The sequence below is a fragment of the Stylophora pistillata genome, chromosome 6 (assembly GCF_964205215.1).
Source record: "Stylophora pistillata chromosome 6, jaStyPist1.2, whole genome shotgun sequence".
Lineage (NCBI taxonomy): Eukaryota > Metazoa > Cnidaria > Anthozoa > Scleractinia > Pocilloporidae > Stylophora > Stylophora pistillata.
This window is the reverse complement of record NC_142524.1, coordinates 31,659,669-31,675,704: the sequence shown is the minus strand read 5'-3', so window position 1 is coordinate 31,675,704 and position 16,036 is coordinate 31,659,669. Positions and strand designations below refer to the sequence as shown.

The 16,036-nt window shown below is 37.5% G+C and overlaps 1 protein-coding gene across 3 annotated transcripts; it reads left to right on the top strand.

The window, feature by feature from the left end:
• The first annotated feature begins 1,327 nt into the window (after positions 1 to 1,327).
• Positions 1,328 to 15,328, top strand: LOC148729412 (uncharacterized). Of its 3 annotated transcripts, none has more exons than XM_088763329.1 (17): positions 1,328 to 3,688; positions 5,962 to 6,056; positions 6,196 to 6,276; positions 6,420 to 6,506; positions 7,838 to 7,924; positions 8,224 to 8,289; positions 8,864 to 8,971; positions 9,097 to 9,216; positions 9,626 to 9,733; positions 10,309 to 10,428; positions 10,697 to 10,801; positions 11,309 to 11,428; positions 12,075 to 12,179; positions 12,692 to 12,778; positions 13,182 to 13,268; positions 13,726 to 14,037; positions 14,710 to 15,328. In XM_088763329.1, the coding sequence occupies exons 1-17, from the start codon at positions 3,343 to 3,345 to the stop codon at positions 14,896 to 14,898; spliced, it is 2,223 nt and encodes a 740-aa protein (XP_088619455.1). In that variant the 5' UTR covers positions 1,328 to 3,342; the 3' UTR covers positions 14,899 to 15,328. The 3 variants fall into 3 exon arrangements, with proteins under 3 accessions (XP_088619455.1, XP_088619456.1, XP_088619457.1); XM_088763331.1 differs by lacking the exon at positions 1,328 to 3,688 and adding an exon at positions 3,695 to 5,434; XM_088763330.1 differs by lacking the exon at positions 7,838 to 7,924.
• Positions 15,329 to 16,036: the final 708 nt, after the last annotated feature.

Below are 16,036 nucleotides of genomic sequence, written 5' to 3'. Positions count from 1 at the left end.
ACGCGGCAAAAGCGAAACGGGTTACTTTCAAGTAGAAACGGCAAGGCGCAACCAGCAAACGTGAAAAAATGGCGGGAAAAACAAGGTCACATAATCACTCTTGCCGGTCACGTTTCACGTAAACGTGGTGCTAAATCTCTCTATTTTATCGCTAACTAGATAAACGACAAAATTTGACCTTTTTCTTTTTTTAATACGGCCATCCAGATGTAATGTGAATGTCGTGCGCGCTGATTTGCTAGCTTAAGCTATAACCAATTAGTACAAAATTAACAGTTGTTTGGTATATTGACTGCGATAAACAAGTTGTTTTGGTACCAAATAATACCCTTGTCGAAAAGGAAGCGAATCGGATAATCAATTTCTTTTTTCTACAGAAGCATGTTGATGAAATACGCAAAAAGTTCAGTTACCTTTCCCTTAAAGTGTGCGACTCTGGTCCCCGAAGAAAAGGTGAGGATCTAGCCTTCTCATAAATATATGTTATCTGTTTTCGCTAGGGTATAGTAGCGCGTAGCTTGGCGATTGTTTTTTTCTGTCAATGTTCTAACTCCGTACCTTGAGGACTTCACTATTTTGTCTAAATCATTTAGACAAAATAGATGTTCCATGCTATTTGGAAATTTTCTTCGACAAAGCCGTGCGCGCTGATTTGCTGGCTTAAGCTATAACCAATTAGTACAAAATTAACAGTTGTTTGGTATATTGACTGCGATAAACAAGTTGTTTTGGTACCGAATAATACCCTTGTCGAAAAGGAAGCGAATCGGATAATCAATTTCTTATTTCTACCGAAGCATGTTGATGAAATACGCAAAAAGTTCAGTTACCTTTCCCTCAAAGTGTTCCCTTTTTTCTTCTTAAAAGAAAAAATTTTGTGTCGTTGAGTTAAATGAACCAACCCAGCTCTAACTAACAGGAACTGGCTCTTTATTATACTTATCATAAATTTTAGCCTTACGTCTTGCTTAGATTTACTGCATAGATTGGATGAATCCCGCGAGTTTGTGTGGGTATTACTAGGTATGAAATAGACAAGTTTTAAAGTGAAAGGTCCTCTAAAAGTATATTTTATTCAGAAAAATGACAGCCTCGTAGCTAATTGAAAAAAGAAAAACAAAGGAAATTTGAGACGAATATTTAACTAAGCTGTATACAGACATACAAACAAAAGGAAGTAGATCAAGAATTTGAGTGTGATTGCAATATTAAATGCATTTCTTACAGATTTCAAAGCATTCAATTATTGATTGTCCACAAACGATAGTCGAACGTCCCTTTGCTGAAATGGGCTGCAATACGAAGGTAATTATTTCAATTATCTTAGTATACATATACCAGATGCAAGTTTCTAGGTCTTTATCAAGATCTCATGCCTTCCTTCTGACTGATGGACAAGTTATTTTGGGGAAGAATATAACCAAGAGTATGTTGTCTTGCAAATAAAGACGATTCGATCAAACCACTAAATTAATAAATATAATTGTCCGAAAACGATAATCGCCTGTCCCTTTGCTGAAATGGACTGCAATACGAGGGTAATTATTGAAAGTGATTATCTTAAAGACCTAGAGATTGCTAGGTCTCCTCTAGCAAAATCTCATACCCTCCTGTCCTGGGAAAATTAGTTTGGGGAAGAATATGACCAAGAGCATGTCGTCTTGCATATAAAGACCATCCTGTACGTACTTCTGGTACTTCTCTCGTGGCTATTGGAACACCGGGTAGCATAGGAGTATGGCACTTAAAACGGTTGAAGAAAAAGGCATAAAGCAATATTAAAGAAAAGAATATAAATAATAATGTAAAGCGCGTTAAGAAATGTACCAAAGTAGGGACGGAGGAATAGAAATACAGAGGTTAAAGTGTATAAACATGGTTTTGCAATGTTAGCGGACAAAGTGCAAGGTGCAGCTCCCTTAATCAATTAAACTTTCCTTGCAGATTTTAAGAAAGCAAATGAATAAAGGCTGATAGTTTCGAAAGAAACTGTTTGGGGCTGCGTCGGTGGAATTAATGAAATAATTTGGATATAACAAAGTTGAACTGGTTAATTGGCCACCGTAACGATTACAAAAGCTGACGTTTCGAGCGTTAGCCCTTCGGCGGAGCGAAGCACTTCAACTTTGTTGATATATCCAAATTATTTCGTTACTCCCACTGACGCAGCCCCAAACAGTTTCTTTCGAAACTATCAGCCTTTATTCACCTCTAATTCTTTTAGATCTCAGAAATTTTGTAATTTTTGTGGTTTTATATAGTCTTACATATATATTTAGAAATAATTGTGAAAAGCAAGCAATTCAGCCAATGGCTGCAAAGTATTTTTATTTTTGGGTAATAATAAACTATCTATCTCATATCTCAAGACAATGAGAATGCATAAAACAGATTATTTATCTTATATTATCATCCATCAAATTCAATCCACATCCCATAGCCTTAAAACTTGAACAGAATTTTGCTAGATCATGGTCTGATTTCTCCAAAAATATTGTGCTCCTTTCGGAATTTTAGGGAATTTTGTCGGTCCCTCACTGTTCTAGAAAATTCGATCACGATTAAAAAAAAAAAGATTTCTTTTTATTTCTCTTGCGAAGTCTTTAAGTTGTACAATTTTGGTGTCGAGAGAAAGTTATTTATGTACACTGAATTTTCAAGGGACACTTTTGATTGCGATAGTCTCTTTATCATTACAGTAGTAAGTCAATAGGCTTTTGTATCCAGGCTAGCGTTTTCAAGAGAGTTCAAAACTTAAAATTGTCAATTGAACAGTCAAAATTTCGCACCTTTTAGTTTAAAGGATAGTTTCCAGAGAGTGAACAGTTTTTCCCATGATGCATACCTCATAAATAATTGCACAATAATTGTTCTTTCTTCGGGAACAGCTGAATTTGTTTTTGCCATAGCTCTTGTCTGTCACGCGCATTGTCGTTCGTCTTAGCTGTTCCGTTCCGTTCGTCTTACGCTCCACTTGAAAATATGAGATGGTGATCACAATTCTTCTTCGGCAAAATCTTCTTGCTGACCTCAGTTGTATTAATACACATGTTGACAGTCAATATGATACTTTATATATCTGAAATGACTTTTCTCTAAGATAAAATGCAATGTTTTCGAAATACAGTTTTCTTTTGAAAGACTGCAAAACAAATTACAATAGGGGTAATAGAGCATCACGACCGCCCGCGTTACGTAATACGCGGTTGGAATAATGTTAATATTGCTGCAAGGAATATTTGGAGCGTAAAATGGTTCAAGTAAAGCAAGTTTCTCAGAGCGCACTTATTACATGCCCTTTAAAAAAGTACCACTAAGGTTCGAAACTAAAAGCCTTCCGCGATGCAAGCTGACGGCGGACAGATTATTGTAAACCCAACTTTTCAAGACTGGGTTTTCGAGAATGAAAAATCTCCTCAGCCTTTACAAACCTCTATGAAAAGACAAATCACGTATCGTGTAGAGGAGGAAATTGGTCCAAAGGCAACTAGGAACGATCCATGGAAACAAAATGATTACCAAAGCAAAGTAGACTACGGTGGAGCGACATCTAACGGAGGATGCAGTCGACCAGGGATGGTGATTTTCACGATCGTCCTATGCTTGGTGTCCATCGCTGCACTAGTGTTGATTCTTCTGATGTGGTTCGGGAAAATGGGAGAAGGATGTGGTTGTTCAACGAGCGGAGGTAAGTATGAGAATAAATATAGAATTCATGAAGGTGAATAGATTCAAAAGCTCGTCGTGACATGTTCTGCATGTGTCGATGCAACTGGTGTTCGTATGCTTGCCTATACCGGTCGCGCGTTTAATTCGAGTTCAGTTCTTGTCTGTGCTGGTCCCGTACTCTTCCATTTGATTTCTAAACCCCTGAACCGTTGAATAACGGATTGGTTCGACCATAATGTTATATCCTGAGGACTATTTTTACGCTCTTGTACTCACGACTAAAGTTTCAAAGCAACATTTGAAGTTTTACATATTTATTTACAACTTTTGCTCGAAACAATCAGAAACAATGCAAAAAATTTCTCTATTTCCAGCACTTGCAATGCTACATTTGTCCAATTAATATTTATATCACCCATGTATCTTCATATCTGGGTTGAAAAGGTATGCTTTCAATGTTATAGCTTTCTATATTAAGTTTTCTTAATCAAGAAACACCATATAATGTCAATTCTTTTTCAAGCAAATTGTAAGTTATGGTAAATGAAAATGAAAACTTATTATACATCTTTAAAATTTGTTGTTGTTGAAGGAAAAAGAATTTTCTTGATTGCGGTTAAGCTAATGACTGATCATGCGAATAATTTGATAACGGGTCATAACTATTTCTGTGGTTACTATGTACTTTCGTGTCATCACTCTAGAAAACATTCATTTGAATTATATCATTGCTCCTACCAGCAAGTTTTCTGCACTCACCAAGCAACTAGATGATAAGGCCCTTTCTTTCTAAAAAAAGATGTTCCCCGCTGAATTTTACAAGGAAAGAACACTTTAATTAACATACGAGTTGTAAACAATTTGCCAAGTATGGCGACAATATTATTATGTTTTGTGTTTCGGTGTCCATTGTTTTGGGGAAGTTTTTGTTTTGTATATCCGTTTTTCAGCTGTCGAATATTCGAGAAATTCATTTCCCTCTATTTTCTTTGTCATTTTTTACTGCATGGGCCTGATAAAGAAACAGAAAGAAAGAAAAAGATCGTATTAATATATATTTTCACGAGCTACTGAAGCAGCGAAAGTTCTATAAGGTTCGTGAGAGAAGGCATTCTCAGGAAAAGACTTCACATCAATTTTACAAGCTTCGGAGGCATTCGCTAAATAATAACCAATAATCGAAAAAAAGCATGAAGTAGAACTCAGATGTTATTTTTACAATTCATGGAACGTTGCAGGCATTGTAATCGGCACTGTGATGTATGTTGTATCAGGGCGGTGACGCATTACTGACGTCATATAGATGACGTTTTGCCGGCTTTGCTAAACAAGGCGTTTTCGAGAGATATTTCTAGATTTAGCAAGTAATGACTCGGAAAATGCTAACTAATAGTTGTTTACGAGCTAGAAAAGGAGTTAGGTTTGTTAAGCTACCTGAAAAATACCAGGACTTCAACAAACTATGAGCCACAATAAATTTCCTTGTTATGGGAATATATAACTGCACTTTTTCTCCATTTATACTCTCTTTTCGTTGGAAAAAAACACAAACAATTTTATCTCTAGGGGGCTCAGGTATAGACCATAGGGTTATCCAAAAAGTAATTGGCACATTAATGAAATGCTCTCATGCGACTTCTTTGCCAAATCTTTTGTTTGTTTGTTTGTTTGTTTTGCAACGAGAAAGCAGAGTCAGACTGAGGAAGGCAGGAATTTGAATATCTCGTTATGATTCTAGTCTTGAAGCTGATGTATACTCATTCAGGTTAATAATAATAATAATAATAATAATAATAATAATAATAATTTAAAATTTATATTGCGCAAATTAACATGTGGATATGATTAAATGCGCATCACAACACTTTTCGGGGGACTTTGGCCGGACTGCATCAGCAGTTTAAACAATCGAAGGAAACTTATTGAAGATGCCCCCTCCCCCCAATTCCCAGTAAACAGGCCGGACCACATCACAGTAATCTCGTGAGTGGGTTCCTTAACGTCCCCTGCCTAACCAAATTAACTAATTAATAGATGCAGGAGACGGGACCAACCGTTTATTCGTCCTTATCCGAGAAGACTAGAATGTCTATCCATTTCTTGATATTATAGAAAGGTAGCGCATTCTCCTCGGCTATTTTACGACCTTGAGTGTTGGTAGGGCCGGGGCTCGAACCATCGACCTCGATCTCCCGCACAACAGTCCAGCGCTCTAACCAATTGAGCTAACCGGGAGGCGGTTAATGACACTAATCTTTCACTTGTCTTTCTGTCATTATCTCAATCTTAAAGCTCCTTCTGGCAGTCTCTCCACTGGCACACAAAAGGATATACTAACTAGGATAACAGCTCTTCAGAGGAACGTCACAGCCCTTCAGCAGGGTCTGGTAAGGAATAGAATGTTTGCACTCAGTGACTTTTGGCTTTGTTTTTGGTTGCGAAACATATTCCTTTTAAATGTTTTTAAGTCTTATTCTTTCTACGTGGCATGGAATAAAGCAATTACGTGTATCCACTGATTTGCAGGAAGACAAAACGAATGAGCTCAAAGTTGTTCATTCTTCGCTTCGAGATCTTGATGAAGAGTTGTTAAACTTAACAATAAAGGTAATATATGGCTATGCCCACAGTATTTTAATATCTCTCTTCCATTCCTTTTATTATATTTGCATGAACAGTTTTATTTCTGTTCGAAATGCTCGAGAGATTCAACGGGAACTTGGTTTACTTTTCTTTTGTCTTGACGTTAGCTAAACATCACCGAAGTAAACCTCCAGGAAAAAGATAACATGCTCCACGCTCTCCTCAAGAACACGACCTCCAGCATTCTTCATAAGGTAATAAGACTCTGAGTTTCATGTTTTCTTTATTTTGTGAGACACTTACGATGAAAACTTTGTGATACTGTGTTGATGCTGAGTCTAACAGTGGTGGTTCAGTATTGCAAAACACTAATCATTAATTACAATTGATGACAGACTTGAGTAGTTATAGTCGCTTATATACGACGCTGTCAGGAAAGGCGTGACAGGGTGACAGCGTGACTGTGTGACTCCTTATATCGTCATTGTAATTACACTGCTGTCATTCCATCGCTTGGTGTGACCGCGTGACAGCGTAACTTTTTCCCAACACAGCGTGACAGCGTGACTCCCCATGATGTCATTCCGAAAGCAGGTCACGCCTGCTTCTCGTGGGTTTCGGTCTTTGTGCACTGCCATTGGTCGACAGTGACCATGTTTCCTCAAATACTTGCACCTGATTGGTGGGGCGGTATACAAGCGACAGTCACAATAATTATTGACTTGCAATGGCACAAGTTAAACGAGTTCAAACAAAGAGATTGTGCAGTTTCATATGCTCGTAAATTTTACATCTCAACCAAAAGCAGCATAGCCAGAAAATTTCATACAAAGCCACTCCTGATTGATTGGTGTTAGAAACTATTAGACATTGTCTCCTATTTAACAATTGGTTCATGCTTTAGCGTGCACTATCGAGTTATGGAGCACGCGGGAAGTTTGGAGAGCACGAAAGAAGCGTAGGAGTTGCCCGAGGCGATAGCCAAGGGCAACTCTAGCGTCTTTCGTGCTATCCAAACTTCCCACGTGCTCCATAACTCGATAGTGCACAGCTGAAAGCATGAACCAATTGTTTTAGAACATAGCCGGTGGAATTTTGCATCAAATCCGACGCGAAAAACGGACGACAATATCAGTTGAAGTGAATCGTGACGGCGCTCATGCCGAGTCTCCTTTTCCGTTGTTTTTCTCTTTTTCTGCCTCATTTAAGAACTCTAGCCCAAGGTAAAAGTCCAAACATTGTCTTCGTTTTCGGACTAGTAGGCCGAGTTTCTGTTTGTATCCATTATTGATGCGAAATATATTATTTTTCCCCGCGCTAACAATGGCCGCTCGAGCTAAAAAAAAAATTTCTGGCGAAGCGATTTGCTGACGCTATCAGCGTGCACTATCGGGATTTTGAGCACGCCTCTGTATATTGAATTTGATTGCGCGGTTCTGCTAGCTATGTTCTAATTTTTTCTTAGCTCTTCAATTTTTATCTGCGTTTGTTTGTTTAGCACCGAGCTTCATAAGGTCAAAGCTTACTAGGCTCTCCTTAAAATTGTGACGATGCATCATATTCTATATTACTTCCTCAACTGTAGCTCAACATGACAGAAATTCAGCTTCAGATGAGCGACCAAGACTTAGCTTCCTCTTTGTCGAAAACAAGTGTAAATCTAACCGCAAAGGTTTGTGCTTTCGTCTCAAAATGCGAACTAGACAACATCATACTCTCCACAGAAGTCTTCGCATTGGCACTCTACATACTGACGAGGGCTCCCAACAAGTGAAACTTATTTATATCCGATATGATAAAGATAAACGCACATCTAACCTCTTACAGGGACCTTTTTCGTATGTCGTTTTCGGTCGGTACTGATGCAGCGATAAAGTAACATTTCAGTATACAACCAAGCATATTTATAATTCCGAGCAACTATCAAAATAGTTATTGCTTGCTATATTTTGCATGTGTACGATTTTATAGATTCTTGATTCGGAGCAGAGGCTGCAATATACCATTGAAAATTCAAGTCGAATCCTGAATGACAAGGTAAACTAGTTTTAGGTCCATTATATTCAGGATTTTTCTCCTTCCCAGCATATCCCTTTCCTTGTGTCAAAATTGATAATGATAATATGAGGAAAAATCGAGTTTTAGCCTCGCTTATACTGTAAACCTCAGTGTCTCTATTAACTATTCTGGATTGGTCTATGTAATACACGAAGGTATGAAGTAGTGTCTTCTGGCATGTAATGATAAGTACAAGCAAAGCAGAAGCCATATATCCACGGATAGAGTAACTACTAGATTAATCTAGACATGTGTTTTCCCGATGTACCAGGATAATGTTAGATTTTATAAGAGTGAGTAGATTAATCGAGATTGATCCAACACGGATACACCATACGTCAGTGAATTAATTTAAGTAGTACCTAACTAATATCTTGGAGGCCCAGGTTCGAATCCCGTCGAAGCCTTCATTTTATAAGGCGTCCTTTTTGTACTTGCTTAAATTATAGCACGCTTGCGAAGATCATTCTCACATTTGAAGACTAGAATATTGTCAACAATGCAACAAGTCTGCACTCATCTCTATTAACCATTAAATTTTTTTTATTTTCAGATAGATTCAGTAAACGACGATCTTAACTTGACACGAAACCAGCTAACAGCCTCTGACCACGACATAAGAAATGAACTTGGAGTGCTTAACAGAACCCTAATTATGAAGGTATTTATTACACTTATTACTTATATGAAGCCTCCCAATTTCAACATTTTCGTCAAAAGCTGAGCGTTTCGCTGTGCGATCACCTCTTTAAAATCATTTTTTCAGGTAGGGTTTTTTCTTCACAGATAACAACAGATTTCCAGGTATTAAGAACAGATCTTAACACAACGAGAACTTTTCTAGAGGATGCAGACACTGAGTTGCAGAAATCTTTGAAAGCTCAAAACTCAACTTTGACCGCGAGGGTTAGTGGCAATTGCTTTATTTGATATTTAGGACATCTTGTTTATTTAGTGTGCGTGTGGGTATTAAAATGCACAGATGTAAAATTGGCAGGATGCTTTAAGACTCCCTATAGTTGTACGTTGAAAATTACAAAAAAGTGAGCAGAGCTGCTAGGATTTAAATTCTTAATATGAAATTTATGGATGCAGCGGTAGGCTTGACAAAATCCTTATTTTTTTTCTACCGCTGCTCTTATCTTACACGTACATTCGACAGCGCAAAATGGTGTGTGTGTGTTCTGTTGAATGTGATTTTAGCGTCTAAGATACAACACAAATGAAACTTTATGAATGTTTCGTTTAAACATACCAGAATATGGTCAACATACTAAATTTTTTTTAACACCCTTACATTTTTTTGTATTTTCAGATGGATTCATTGAAGAATGATCTTAACTCGACACGAAATCAGCTGATAGTCTCTGACACTTACATAAAAAACGAACTAGAGACTGTTAACACAACTTTAGATTTGAAGGTATTAATTTATAACACTATTTATATCGAGGCATACTCTTTGAAAAAAGGCTCACTTATGAGCACGAACTTTGTTAAAGGCACAGTTATGAGCTGATTCAAGCAAATAGTAATTGATGGCTACCTACTATATTTCTGGAGATCTGTCCGATCGGATAACGAGGAGAAGAAGAAGGAAAAACTACATTTTGTAACCACGCTTATTGCTATCTCTAATCTGATTGGCAAAACTTGCCTGGTATATCTCACGCCACCAACACCGGACTATCACGTGAGCATCATGCCTCGACATATGTAAATTACATTTAGAAGTTTTTCACTTGAGGGCCTCTACCACTGAGCTATAGGAGGACCCTGGTAGCTTAGGCCGTTAACTAGCTCAATGGTGACAAACTTCCAGCATATTGCTAGGGTAGATATTTATGGATAGGAGTGTTCATTTTAACCGAGTATGATTGTATCATTTAATGAATAACATCATCTTTCACTTAAAAATAAACAGGCTTAAACATGTTCACCTTCAGTTGCATTTTATTCTTAGTAATATATCACTTAAGTAGATTTTTTCTCTTACAGATAACAACCGATTTTCAAGTATTAAGAATGGATCTTAACTCAACACGAAACAATTTAGAAGATGCAGACGCAGAGTTACAGAAATCGTTGACCGCTCAGAACGAAAGTGTGACCACAAGGGTCAGTATCAATTCTTTATTTGATATTTATGAAGAAACTGATTAATTTATGTGTGTGTGTAATTACAGAGCCCAGAAATCAAATTGACGTGTTGCGCGCAACATGAACAGGGCCGTGATTTTATCACTCCTCTAGATGTTGATGGAAAAAACACACGTACATATAAACAGAAGTGCTATGTCTTAAGTTCTTGAATCGAAATTCATGGATACACCAGTATGAGAAATACAGTTTTGCTTTTACTCTTACCCCTACTCTAATATTTTAGATAGATAATTTGGACAAAACAGCAGACCAGCTATCATCAAGCCTGGCCACAACACAAAGCAACCTAAAAAAGCTGAATGATACGCAGATCAACAATACACTGGAGGTAGTTAAGGTTAAATGTACCAGAATAAAGGCTGATAGTTTCTAAAGAAACTGTTTGGGGCTGCGTCGGTGGGGGTAACGAAATAATTTGAATATATCAACAAAGTTGAAATGGTAAATTGGCCACCGTTACGATTATAAAAGCTGACGTTTCGAGCGTTAGACCTTCGTCGGCGCTCCGATGGTTGGTAAAAAAGTATTAGAACATTCACCCATCTTTAGGCCAATTAATTTTCAGGATTTTTTAAAAGAATTTTAAGATAATAGCATTTGCAGTTATACAAGACAATGCATAACGGTACTGTCATTATTTTAGAGAGGAGCAGTGCTGTTATTTTGATCAAATTTGAAAATGCATTTCGCAATTAAGAATCTAAGAGATAAATAACCGTATTGCTGAACGAGTGTAATTAGGCTTCCTGAACAGAATCCAAATCGAGAAGTACGAGAACCACTAGTTTTAATGAAACTGCTCTAAATAAAATTACTTATGGAACATTCTCTTTAGTTTCAAAGTCACCTGTCGTCCGTGGAAGCACGTTTGAATTCCACCGATGAAGATCTAAAATCTTCCATTGGCGACTTACAAAACAAAGTTGAAGAGCTCAATACAAGTTTTTCCGGCCAGGTGAGGATGGTAGAGAAATGGAAAATGGAAAAATATTAATAAAGTAGCTTATGTTAAGAAACTAAATTAAATAAATAACACCTCGAATGTTTGGACCTAAAACAGTGTATGCACTAGCCAAAAGAAAATTTCAAATCTTGATTTCATCATTTTTAAAAATCGAGTTTCCAGATGGGATTTGAACCCACGACCCTCCGTGATCTAGTCGGATGCTCTAACCATTGAGCTACAGGAGACTCTATCGTGAACAAGGGTCAATTAGTAGGTATTGAATGGAACCGCATCACGCGGCTACACAAACAAACATCAGCTAGCGCATAGAAGCTCACTAACAGCATCACGCTGTCACATTAAAGCATCACATGCATTAAAGCATCACATGCATTAAGGCATCACATGCAGCCAACCAGCCTCCAAAGTGAGCATGTAAAGATGAAAATAAACAATTTTTAAAAATCGAGTTTCCAGATGGGATTTGAACCCACTAATTGACCCTTGCTCACCATAGAGTCTCCTGTAGCTCAGTGGTTAAAGCATCCGACCAGATCACGGAGAGTCGTGGGTTCAAATCCCATCTGGAAACTCGATTTTTAAAAATTGTTTATTTTCATCTTTACGATTTCATCATTATTATTATTATTATTAGGTCAACCGCCTTAGCCAATCCATCACTGCAGTTCACGCTCAGTCTAATGAAACAGAAGAAAGCTTCAACAGTTTCAAGATCAACACTGAAAATTCTATTGCATCGGTAAGCTTACCTATATTTACTTAATAATTTGTGCCAATGTATCAGGTTCTAGTTGTAGATGATGGTGGTAGCGATGAAGAAACTGACTACAATGCGAAATCATAAGAGAGATCAAGAAGAGCACTTGAGGTAGAAATGATGGTAGCTGCTTGTATGGTAGAAACGTTATCGATCTCCAGTTATCAATAAAGACAGCGAAGATAACATCATGATGGACTAACGATTTGTTAAAAAAAAAAAGAGTCTAAAGTTGTCTTGGGTTTCTCATTCTTCCTTGTTAACTTAATTCCAAGCAAATTAAAGGAAAGGTGTTGTAATGATTCAATAAGCGCTAAAAACAAAATGATTTGAATTATGAATTATATATGGCATGGGCGCTAATATAGTGTTCACTTGTTCAAATGGGCGTAAAACATCTTAGTTTGAAAACACTTCATGATAGATGGGTGGCAAAAAAAACCTAAATTAAAATTTAAATCTGATCATACTAAATAAAAGCTTTCATCCGGCAGGTGAATAACGGTCTTAGTAACTTAGAGAAAACAGTGAACTCAACGAAAGACGAGTTATCTTCAGGGATAGCAAGTACAGACCTTAGGGTAAGAGAATGTGATATACTTTGCAATCCATAGATACAAAGAAATTAATTGATTATTTTTCGTAAGCTGACCAATAGTCAGCTACCTTTAAAAAATAATTAATTATCTATGATTTTGGAGACAATGAGTAATTCCTAGGTAAGCGGGTTTTGAGAGGGCGTCGAAAGGATTCTAAAATCGCATGGGTTTGACGTAACCTTTACCTCTCTGCGGGTACTTGAACGAACAATGATTAGATTATTTTTTTGGAACATCTATTTTTCTTAACCTCTAGTGAATCCCATTTCAGTCGACCACACTCGTACAGTGCCGTGCAATCCTTTAAACGCCGCCAAAATCCCACAGCTTATTTTTGTAACTTGGAAGATTGTATTCTTCTAATCTGATTGGTTATGTTCAACAGCTTAACAGAACCACTGAAAGACTTGATCAAGAAGACGTCAGCATAATATCCCTAGTTAACGACATCAACACAACATTGTCTGTGAAGGTATGAAAAATTATCAAAATAATTTGTTTTAATGGAAGAGTCTTTTGTGCATAGCAGAACTTCTTGCTGCAACTTTTTCAGTTTTCCTGTTGTGGATTTCTGTTTCTTCTGGTTTTTTTTTTGTATTTTCTTAATTTTTTGTTTTTTTTGTTTTTTTGTTTTTTGTTTTTACTTGTTTTGGCTTGTTTGTTTGTTTGTTTGTTCATATGTTTTTTATTCGCCTCTTGAATCTTCTGGAACCTAGAAAGAAAACGTTAAGACAGAAAAGTGAAACAAACAAACATTCGCGCACTTTCATATCGCAATAAATAAGAAATACACGATGACAACATGACTTCAGACCGTGACGGTCTGACCGACCGGACACGGTCGGAAAAAAAAAAAAAAAAAGACCCTCTGACAGACCGACTTCAGACTTCACACCGTCACGGACCGGAATAATAATGTTATCTTCCAGGTAGAAAATGTGACTAAGCTTCAAGGCCCCATCGGACCACGCGGTTTTAATGGTTCTCAGGGACCAGTTGGACCAGCCGGACCTCAAGGGCTCAGTGGAACACAGGGTCCCCAGGGGGTGATAGGTCCACAAGGTTTTAATGGATCACAAGGTTCACCGGGATCAGATGGACTCCAAGGGGTCCCAGGCCCCCCTGGAGCAGGAAACATGTCGCAGTGTGAGTTCCTGACAAGCACAGCCACAGGATCCCAGACTGCTTTCCAAACCAACACTCTTCCACCCTCAACAAAAGTCATCATAACTGAACCAAGTGTAAGTAAATAGGACACGATAATTTTAAAAAGAAAAAAAACAGATCATTAAAAATTCTCTTTACCAATTTAAAAAACGTTATGATGAATTAAACTCGATAGCAGCCACCAATATTACTCTGAATTAAATAGGAAGAGCTACAAAAACACACTGTCAGGGTAAAAGTTCAGAAAATTCTGAACCGATAGATGCAAAATTTCAATCGTTTTGGTGGCAGAAAAACTCAACAGGCGCCTTGCGTCCGCCATACCTCAAATGCGAACAAAGAGAAGTGCGTATGATGCACGATCCTTGCAGTAGAGAGCGCTATTTATGCAGCAACTAAAATCAGACTTGAAAAAAATCAGGCCTGTACGGGATTCCGAACCACTGACCTCTGCGATACTAGTGCAGCGCTCTACCAATTAAGCTAACAAGCCAACTGGGAGCAGGCCGTTAAGTTCATTCGTAATAAACCCGTGATGATAAATCAGTTACATTGAATATATGAAGTTCGTATATTTTGAACTGCGGTATTAGATACGTATGATGCACGATCCTCGCGGTAGAGAGCGCTATTTATGCAATAGCGAAAATCAGAGAGCTTTGCAAAGCTCTCCGAACTGCATACCAGCAAGACATAATCTAAAATTGCTCTTCTTCTATCTTCCTTTTTTTTTTTACATTATGCAGGATAAAAGAATAGTTGGTGTCACATGCTCGACAGACTTTGCCCAGCTGTATGTCTTGGAAGCTCAGATTAATCCATCTACCGACCAGCAAGTTTACCGATGTGAGTGCTATGGAAATCAGGGAGTTGTTGGGACAATCATAAGCATTCATTGCTTCATGCATTACTGGCTTTGTCCCCTGACAACATAAAGGTGACACGTCACCATTATCAAGTGGAAGGAAGACAAAGCTTTGAACTCCACTTCAGGAAGGAGTCAGGCGATACGAAATAGACAGAAAAAAACATGAAAGATCTATTTTAGGTCTCTAATCGCGGATCTTAATCGAAAGGGAACCAGTGCTCTTGTTTTCTTTTATGTTTTGTATAAAACCGAGACGTCATCACTACATTCTTCTGCAACGCTTTAAATTGAATTAGTTGGACTTTATATTACGAGAGAAACTGTGTCATCAGAAATTATCAGTTATTAAAAATAGCATAATACTAGAGAGTGGTGCAGTCGAGAAGACTGCCATAGCTTTAGTAGACAGGTGTAGATGCTGTAAGAGAATTTGAATAAATGTGAATTCCAAAACATATTGGGTATTTATCAATGTATTAAACCACTGATAAAACTGATGTTCTCATTCATTTATTGGAAGATGTAATAACGTTCTCGCCCGGCATTTGTTTCTCTTAGAAAAAGAAAACTTTCGTAGATACAGTTGTACAGTGAGCGCATTCAAACGATTCTACCTACAGACTTGAATTTTTAGCTGAGTATGCATATTTTATCACTCATGTTAGTACAGACCGAATGGTCTAGTCGCTGAGTCCTATTACAATCACTAATTGTGCTCTACGTTTATAATTCTTGCAAACTTATGAAAACGTTGTGTACAAAGTGATCTATCACAGTATAGCTGAAGAACTGATTTTTTCATAAATAAACACCTGCAATTTAAAATCCCGTCTCTCCATAGTGATAAATGAAAAAGTATTACAAATGAAAAAATGGTAGAAAGACGCATAATTCTCTCCAAAACATCAAAACAAGGGCTTCACAGTCTTAATACTAATTCCTCGCACGGTCTTGCAAACTTTGTAATTAAGAACTTGGCGATAACTCCAACAATATCCACGGCATTCGATCGTTGAATATTTTTCTTCATTTTATTACTTTTTGCAAGAGACTTGGGGAAGGGTGAAAAGGCTTATAAATTGCGATGGAGAAAACCATCCAGGTCAGCATGGGTATGAGAAATTTTACACTTATTGTTGTCTCAAATTGATCCAACAGTTGCTTAGCTGCATGCCGTTTACTCAAATCGCACGATCTAGCTTTTA

What these genes read in the sequence shown, in the direction of transcription:
- LOC148729412 (XM_088763329.1), top strand. Translation starts at nt 3,343, where the DNA reads ATGCAAGCTGACGGCGGACAGATTATTGTAAACCCAACTTTTCAAGAC. An exon ending in CAGCCCTTCAGCAGGGTCTG is followed by an intron (nt 6,057 to 6,195) that starts GTAAGGAATAGA and finishes ACTGATTTGCAG; the next exon opens with GAAGACAAAACGAATGAGCT. An exon ending in AGATCAACAATACACTGGAG is followed by an intron (nt 10,802 to 11,308) that starts GTAGTTAAGGTT and finishes CATTCTCTTTAG; the next exon opens with TTTCAAAGTCACCTGTCGTC.